Below are 9,124 nucleotides of genomic sequence, written 5' to 3' on the forward strand. Positions count from 1 at the left end.
AAGCAAGTAGGACTAAAATGTAGATAGAAAATAGAACATAAAAAAACACTAGTGGTGTTTCAGTTAACTAGAACAGTTGAAGGCAATCTTAAACAAATGTGTTTTTAATCTTGATTTAAAAGAACTCAGGCTTTCCGCACTTTTACAGTTTTCTGGAAGTTTGTTCCAGATAAGTGGAGCATAGGAACTAAATGCTGCTTCTCCTTGTTTAGTGCTGGTTCTAGGTATGCAGAGCAGGCTGAAGCCAGACAACCTTAGTGGTCTGGAGGGTTGATACACTAACAGAAGGATTTTAAAGTCTATTCTCTGAGATACAGGGAGCCAGTGGAAGGACTTTAGGAATATAGAAAATGAAATTAAAACTATGATTGTCTCCTTTTAGTGGTTGAGGTGCGCCAAAGCTCACAACTTGTGATAAAGAGTGTGGCAAAAGATGAGTTAGAAACGTGTTGGTAATATTCAGCAAAAGCATTGCGGTTTAATTCTTTTCCTGATATTGCGCAATATTAATTAATATGTTATTACCTTCTGAAATGTTTTGTTGTGGTTTTTGCGTCATTTGCAATTTTATTTCTATCTATCTATCTATCTATCTATCTATCTATCTATCTATCTATCTATCTATCTATCTATCTATCTATCTATCTATCTATCTATCTATCTATCTATCTATCTATCTATTGTTTATTTTTAGCTTTTCTGTGGTGATGGCGGGTGTGACTGAGGTATTTACTGCCTTAGGACTACAAGTGCCTGCTCTTTAATGGGCATCACGCACCACCGCTTGGAGAAAACAGGAAATTGAATAAAGTAGTGACATCATTCGCGAGCGCCTCTGCTGGCCTTTCGAGATGGGCTTTACTCGTTAGCCTTGATTTTTCTCTCTACTCCCCCCCTCTTTCAGTCACCCTCCCCTCCGCATATCCACCTTTATTTTTACCACAAAGAAACGCCCGTCCGCGATGACATTAGAAGGTGAGTGTGGCGAAGGGGACGAGGCATTTCTGCTGAACGCTGCGTTTGTTGCCATGTTAGCTGTGAGTCAGACTCTTTTAGCTGTTAGCCATGTAAGCTAACTAGCATCCTCCTCCTCCTCCTCGGCGTTTCCAGATAATAAATGTTTCATTAACAGAATGAACTGGTGGTAGAAAATTTGACAGGCTGAAAACGCGACATGTGTTCGTTGTCGGATAATTAATTGTCACCCTGCCACCTAATTTTTTTAAAGGGGGGAAACTAGTCATGCCCAAGTAGCTAGCTAACTTTAGCCAAGTGAGCCAGGAGGCTAACGAATCAAACTGACATTAAACCCAAACTTAAACAGAGACGAAACTTTGGCGTGATTACTGACACTCCTTTCTCCGTAGTGTTTTTTCTAGGCTTTGTTTTTTTTTTAAGTGAGGGGTTTTCACTTTTCTGTTGATTTAAAAACCAGGAAACTGTTTATGGATGGAGAGGAAAAGTTGGATGACTAATGACTCAATGCATTAGTCAGCATGCCAAATGCATTCAGGCTTTTTTTTTTTTAAATGCTGATTTTTCACATGGTTTACGTTAAATAAAGCTGACATGGTCCAACATGGTGCAGTTCCACCATCCCCAGAAACAAGGCAACACTTGTAATGAAAGTAATGAAATACAGAGTGAAGATATCTTTCCTTGTTTGGTTTTTATCGCTTATGATATTTGGTCTGATTGGCCCTAAATCTAAGTTCTTTGGTGGTGCTGTGTGTATGTTTTTGATTCCTTTGTGGCTGTAATATCTCGGTTTGCAACACAGGCTTTCTGCAGGGTCATATAAAGTCTTAAATGTGTCCGTCTTCCAGTCGGCCTTGAAATTAATTTACATTAATTTGAATATTATAAAAAAAAAACAAGCATTTGATATGATATGCCACTAGTTTCAGGAAGAAAACAAATCATGCATAGATTCATTACAGATGGAGTAAAATTCTTGTCGTTTTTGAGGATAATGGCCGTCAGAGAACATCCATCCATCCATTTTCCGAACTGCTTTATCCCTCATGGGGTCGCAGGGGGTGCTGGTGCCTATCTCCAGTGTTCACTGGGCGAGAGGCGGGGTACACCCTGGACAGGTCGCCAGTCTGTCGCAGGGCAACACAGAGACAAACAGGACAAACCGTCAGAGAACAAAACATCTAAAGTTTGGGGACCGTCGCGGCACAAAGAAGTAAAACCAGCACCTAGGGCAATTTGTGTTAGAAGTGGGTCGTGTTGCGGCCTCCTGGACCGCCTGAAGTCTGTAACCATCCCTTTGGCTTTGCTGATGTTCAGGACAAGGTTGCAGTCCCAGGCCCGGGAGCTTCAGAACCAGCTTTTCTGGGATTACAGTGATGAAAACTGACCTGAAGTCGACGGAGAGCATCCCAACATAGCAGATGGGACAGGTCTGTGTGCAGAGTTGGTGATACAGCATCCCCCTGCAGGCCCCCTGCAGAGCGCCCAGATCCACAGTGATGCCGTCCTAGGGTGGATCTCCTTGAAACATTTAAAGGCTAACAGTGTCAGGGCGACGCTGCTAAATTTTATTTAGCTCCATAGCTTTTGGCAGCATGGGCAGTACCAAGTTGTGCTGGGAAATGAAGTCAGTGTCTCTATAAGGCTCGTCAGCATACATTTGTGTTGAGACTTCATACAGCAGAGTGGACCAACACCAGCAGATGCCATAACTCCACAAGTCATCTCTGACTGTGGAAACTTCACTCTGGACTTCAAGCTGCGCTGACTCTGTGCCTCCTTACTTTTCTCTACCACAGTTTTTCCTTCCACTTAACTTTCTATCAACCTGCTTGGATAGATGACTCTGTGAATGTCCATCTTCTTTAGCGCAGACCTTTGGTGGCTTATCCTTCCCCCGTGGAGGGTGGCAGTCACGGCTTTCTGGACATCTGTCCAGTAATCTGCCTTCTCCGTGATGGAAAAAGCTCAGCAAACATTCACAAGTATTTTGAGTTAGTTAGCTGATTAGGGTGTGACACAGAGACTTTTCCCCCATTAGTAAAATTTTTGGGGACACTGAATTTTGGGTTTTCATGATTTTTGAAATGAGGGCGTGAAATATTTTTGCTTTATGTTTGACGGATCCACAAGCGTTTCACTTTCTGAAAACTTTGAACCTTTTCACTGAATTACATTTTTTTTTCTGATATACCCTTTTCGTTAGATCTCTGACTTGTACACCTGCTTGTTCTTTCTTGAATATTTCTTATAAACGCTGCAGTTTTTCTCAAAGAAAAACCATTTAGGAACTTGTTTTATGAAGCTCGCTCTATATCCTAGCTTTTCTCAGCAGTTAAAATCAAAATGTTGATCGTTTATCCACAGGCAACTTCTCAGCCTTGGGAGAGGGAGCGTTTTGAACAGGTTTTAGCTTCAAAGACAGAACCTCCCAGTGGAGCCTGAAACCTCAATAACTTGGGGGAAACTTTCTCTACATGCTGCCAAAGGTTTTAATGCTGGGGAACTTAAACGTAAAAGCGACGCCGAGCTGAAAAACACCGATCCCAAATGACAAACCTACACTTTTTCAGCCGATATACAGAAGAGTTTTTATTCCATGATTTATGTAGGTCCTTAAATTAAAATCAAACTTGCAGGAGTTGTTTTTCTGTGTTTCTCTGACTGCAAATCCTTTACACAGTGATTCTAAGTCACATCAAGTCCTCTTATGCTCGACTTTAAGAGTTTTGCAGCCCTAATGGATTTTAGTGCATGTTTTTTTGTCTTTGTGAGCCGTGGCTGTTCATTGATCTGTGTTTCGGGGAACTGATTATTAGGGAAGTAGGTTTAGAGAAACAAGGACGCGGTTTGCGAGTTGTTTTTAGATGCTCGCCGATCAGACTGTTAAAGGAAGGTAGGGGGTTTTCTTTTTTGTCAAGTCTTTTTCAGAGATGTGCGTCCATTATTCTCTTGAGTATAAACGGTTTGGTCTTGCAGCGGAGCCGTAGATTTAACGTTAAAACGGCTCACATTTCCCCGTCTATCTGGAGCTGCAACTTATACGCAGAGACATTAATCAACTTGTGTCTTCTTTGTCTCTCTAGGTGAATTGGCAGACAGGGTCAGCCAGGTCATTTCACAACTGGTCGCTGCGCGGGCGGACTGGCTCGCTAGTTTCGGTTCCTGTGCAGTGCAGTAAAGCGTCTTGGTTGGTCGACGGATCGCAATGAAACCGGCCCAGGAGCGCAACCAGGAGAGCCTGCCTCCCAAGAAGAGGGACCTCCCCCACAGCAACAGCGCCGCAGCCGGAGGGACGGGCGGAGGCGGAGCCGCGGCAGGCGCCGGCGGTGCCTCCGGAGGCGGCAACGGAGAAGCCGAAGCCGTTTCCGCCCAGAACTCGGCGGCCGGCGGCGACGCTCAGGGAGGGAATGCGTCCGGCGAGTGGGCCAGAGCTCACCCGGAGCACCGCTACGGAGCGGATCGCTCAGAGAGCGTCTCAGCGGGGCCCGTTGATCAGTACAGCATGATCTACAAAGTGGCCGTCCCTTCTGTTACCTACTCCTCAGCTAGTCTCCATCCAGTGCTGAGCCACATCTCTCCGGCATACACCGTACACTCTCCCCTCCTGCAGCACCCAGGCCTCTCCTACCCTCCTCTTGGTTACGCTCACATCCCTCATCCGTCTCTCCAGTTCGTCAGCTCCCCTTATGCCGCCGTTCCGTACGCCGTCCCCTCCGGCTTCGTCCCGGGCTCGCTGATCTCTCCCTCGGGCGCCATCCCCCAGCATCACGCCGTGCCCCACCTGGTCCCCTATCCGTCCGTCATGCAGGACGGCGTCGTCTCCCCGCCTCCTCAGGCCCACGCCTTTACCAAAGTCGCAGCTCCGAGCGGCGTCCCGCTGATGATGCCTTCAGAGCAGGCCGCCCAGCAGCACATGGGCGCCATCGGGGTTCTGCCCGCCCCCGAGCTCGGCTCCCGGGGGTTGCCGGTCTTCTACCAGCCCCAGGGCAGCCGGGGCGCGTCCGCCGCCGCCGACTGCCACAACCCCCAGCAGGGGAGCGAAGCGGAGGTGAACGGCGGCGATAAAGAGCAGGGAGTCAGGGAGGTCCTGCGCGACTCTGCCTACGCTTCCAGAAACGCACACGTGCAACAGGTAGCATGCGGCTCCGCGGCGCAGGAGCACAGCCACGAACGGGTCCTGCAGAACCGACGACTGGAAGGCCGGAGCTCTCCTGGCCAGCGCAGCACGCCGGACAGCGATCTGGAGGTAAGAGATGCTCGCGACTAGGGCTGAACGATTTTGGCAAATAATCTAATTGCGATTTTTTTTTTTTTTTTTCTTAATATTGCGATTTAATGCGATTTTTAATTTATTTTTTCAGTTTAATTTATCATGTCTTTTTAAACATGTACAAACAACAAATCAATTTGTTTCCTCGCCGTGTGGATTAGTTGCTAAAAGACCCGCAGCATCTAAACTCAGAGCAGTAATTAACGCGTTCTGCCTACAATATATTTCAACCAAAATTGCAATTTTGACTTTTCTCTGCATTAACCACAAGCAACAAAAATGGCCTCTAAATAAAGATGTTTGTAAACAAGGACAATTCAAAACAAGAACTTTTAATGTTTCTATTGATCAGAATATTATTCAAGAGAACAGCTTTTAGTTGATTTGGACATCAATCCCTTGTTGAACATAAAGTGCAACCAACAAGCAAGTCTATGTATTAAACTGATTGACCTGTACTTAATGCTATGTATGATTATATTAACTCTAAAACAAGTAATAAAATTAGATTATCTTACTGCTGCAACTGTCTTCCCTTCCATGTGGAGCAAACCCACTTTAAACATTTTACTGACACCTAATGGACGTGTCTAATTCACTAATTGTTACATAGCCAAAAATTGCAGACTCTGCGATTTGGAAATTGCGTTTTTTTTTAAATCGCAATTATATTAAAAATGCGATTAATTGTTCAGCCCTAGTGGCGACTTGCTACCGGAGCTTTGAAATTAGGGCATGTTGGGCTGGGCGGTATGGCCTGAAAATAAAATAAATCTGATCTTTTCTTAAAAACAAACTAGAAACAACAAGTAAATCATTCAAATAAACTTTGTTTTCATTTGACACACAAAAAAAATTAGCAAACCGAGATGAATGTCCCTATTGGGCTTGAAGTGCAAACCTTTCAATAAGGCAAAATAAATAAAAGGTTCCGCTTGAACAAAGATCAGTGTCCCCACTGTGATCAATAGTGCAATAACTTGCCTTTTCACAAAACTCACACAGTGCTGCCTGTGCCTGTGAGACGGCGCTGAGGGAACAGGGAGACCCCCTACACAGTGAGGGTAGACACACAGCTGCTTTCATGTGAAGCTGCTAAATCAGCTAAAACACAGAGAGGGCTCTGAAAAGTCCCCGAATACGAGTCGCTAAGTAGGAAACACATTTGTACACATTTTTAAGTACATTTTAACATTTGACGACATTCAAATTCATTTTAAACTCTTAATTATCAAACTAAGTCCACAAATATACAGTAACTATGCTATATAATATGCCTTCCATTATTATTTAACATTTTTTAATCGATTCTGAACGTGTGGCGGTGTTTTACGATCAAATACATGTAGCGGTAAAAAATTTGCTGGTGAAGATTCTCAGTCATCCAGGTCATGGTAATTCAAAAAAAAGGTAAAAATACAAAGCAACTGGATTTGTTTTCCGTAGTTGAAGACGTTTCGCTTCCTCTCCAGGAAGCTTTCTCAATTCAAAAAGTCTGGAGTAATGTGGAGTACCAAGCTTTATACTACTGCCTAACAAAAGAAAGCTTCCTGGAGAGGAAGCGAAACGTCTTCAACTACGGAAAACAAATCCAGTTGCTTTGTTTTTTTTACCTTTTTTTTGGAATAGCGGTAAAAAAGTTTCCTCTTTAAAGTATATTTTTCAAAAACATGTATTCAACACTGCAAGCTTTAACAAAACAACTTCCCCTTTCAGGACCGATGCGTGTTTATCTATATATAGGTTACTTTTTGTTTGTTTTTTTGCATTGGCAAGATTTTCCAAAAATGAAATCTTAATAAATTGCCATTTTGAATTAAGCGCTAAAATGGATTTACCGCCCAGCCCCAGCAGCCAGACGTTAGCTTTATCGCCACATTGCTGTCGTATTCATACATCATATTAAATGCAACTCAAAGGGCAACTTTTAAGCGTCTTATTCAAACGTTTGTTCCAGTAAAACTCTGATCGCTCGTCTTTCTTTCCAGGTGCAGCAGGTCGTGGGCCGCCTGGCTGCCTCGTGTCAGGGCGGCGGCGGCGGCGGCGTGCGGAAGGAGGTCCCGTTTGCTCCCTTGAATCTCTCTCAGGGGGTCCAAAGAAGCAGAGATGTCCACGGAGAGAGCGCGGCTGCGTCCGGCAGGGCGACGCACGCCGCGCCGCCCTTCAGCTACGGCGAGCACAAAGCTCCGGGTGTCCAGCAGCAGACGGGACAGCCGGGCCACGCCGTCATGCTCACCAACGGGCAGCCGGTGCTCGTTCCCCTCGACTATCACCCGCAGCAACACTATCCAGGTCAGGCGCACGACGCCGCGGCCTCCAGGGCCAACGCAAGCTTTAAAACGTCAGACTCTTCGGGCAGAGCGGGCCTCCCTGAGAGGGCGGAGGCCGCCGCCGTCGCTAAGCAACAGCATCAGCAGCAGCCTTCTCTACAGCCATCAGCCCACTCTACAGCGGAGCTAACTCAGGCTTCGGGCGTCGCACCGGCGCCCGCCGCCAGTAACCCGTCGCATTTCATGAAGGGGGCGATCATCCAGTTAGCCACCGGGGAGCTAAAGCGCGTGGAGGACCTGCAAACTCAGGATTTTGTGCGAAGCGCCGAGGTGAGCGGCGGGCTTAAGATCGACTCCAGCATGGTGATGGACATCCGGCCCAGCCAGCAGAGGCCGGGTCTGGTGTCTCTGCATTTCACCGTGGGGGAGCAGCAGAGCAAGGTGACCATCGACGTTCCCCCGGAGCACCCGTTTTTCGTCTTCGGCCAGGGCTGGTCGTCCTGCAGCCCCGAGCGCACGGCCCAGCTGTACGGGCTCACCTGCCACCATCTGCAGGTGGGAGACATGTGCGTGTCCATCACCCTGCAGCAGCAGCAGCAGCAGCAGCAGCCGCCGCCGCCGCAGCTGCAGAAACAACCGCAGCATCACAACGCAGCGCCGCAGAACCCGTCCAGGACTTCAGGCAAAAGCAACGCGGCATCCGGACCCGATCACCAGCTCATGGGGCCCCCCGCCCCCCAGCTGTCGCGGCCTCAGGCCCATCCCAGGATGGAGCGCCTGCACAGGGAGCGCCACCGGGACGGCGACAGGGACGCGGCAGAGAAGGACGAAGCACACTTAGCAGCGGTCGGACACACTGAATCCCCCGCCCGGCGCGGCAGGACGCCGGCGGAGCATCCTCGCAGTCAGAGCAGTTACCACTTGCACACAGAGGGCTCGGCGTACGCGGGCGCCGCCGCCATGCAGGCCGCGCTCGGCGCCTCCCAGAGACGCTGGTCCTCGCCGGGCCTCCAAAGATACGGCGCCAAGGGAGAAGAAGGGCCGCGGCCGCAGGTGATCGCCACGAGGCCCTCCTTCATCCCGCAGGAGGTGAAACTGTCCATCGAGGGGCGCTCTAACGCAGGGAAGTAGCAGACCCCCCGCCGGGGAGCAGGGACGAGTCTGACAAGGAGAGAAAGAGGGAAAAAACCAGTGTGAATGTAGCCTCAGAATGTTTGAGATTTTGCACACCTAAAAAGTATACAAAGACACCATTTAGTTGCTCTTCTGAGAACTCTTTGCTTTGATGTTACACAGCCACAAAAAAAAAAAAAAAAACACAGAAGCCCTGGGTTTCCCCAGCCTGCTGAGGTCTGACAGGAAAGTGGAAAGCTAAGTGGAGCGTATGTAGCTAATTAATGCCTGCCATAGTCCTTACACACTGCTTTTCTCTTCCTCGCTCCCTCCTTTGTCTCCGCCTCCTCGTGCCCACACCTGGACATTTTCACGACGGCAACAACAAAAAAACACCTTCTGACTGAAACTCTGAGTGAGAAACGACGCGTTTGGCCTCGAAGCACAGCTACCAACTCTGACGTTAGAAATCACAGCCAACACTCCTGAA

At 47.7% G+C, this 9,124-nt stretch overlaps 1 protein-coding gene across 1 annotated transcript; it reads left to right on the plus strand.

The window, feature by feature from the left end:
- Nucleotides 1-764: 764 nt before the first annotated feature.
- On the plus strand, nucleotides 765-8,840 carry atxn1l (ataxin 1-like). Its single transcript, XM_012882424.3, has 3 exons — nucleotides 765-975; nucleotides 4,065-5,227; nucleotides 7,240-8,840. Exons 2-3 carry the CDS (start codon nucleotides 4,187-4,189, stop codon nucleotides 8,650-8,652), a joined length of 2,454 nt encoding a protein of 817 aa, XP_012737878.2. The 5' UTR covers nucleotides 765-975; nucleotides 4,065-4,186; the 3' UTR covers nucleotides 8,653-8,840.
- Nucleotides 8,841-9,124: the final 284 nt, after the last annotated feature.

This window comes from Fundulus heteroclitus, chromosome 4 (genome assembly GCF_011125445.2).
Source record: "Fundulus heteroclitus isolate FHET01 chromosome 4, MU-UCD_Fhet_4.1, whole genome shotgun sequence".
Lineage (NCBI taxonomy): Eukaryota > Metazoa > Chordata > Actinopteri > Cyprinodontiformes > Fundulidae > Fundulus > Fundulus heteroclitus.

Bases quoted from the DNA above. Each gene is read 5' to 3' on its own strand.
- atxn1l (XM_012882424.3), top strand. From the start codon at position 4,187: ATGAAACCGGCCCAGGAGCGCAACCAGGAGAGCCTGCCTCCCAAGAAG. The intron at 5,228-7,239 runs GTAAGAGATGCT...CTTTCTTTCCAG, and splicing joins CGCCGGACAGCGATCTGGAG to GTGCAGCAGGTCGTGGGCCG.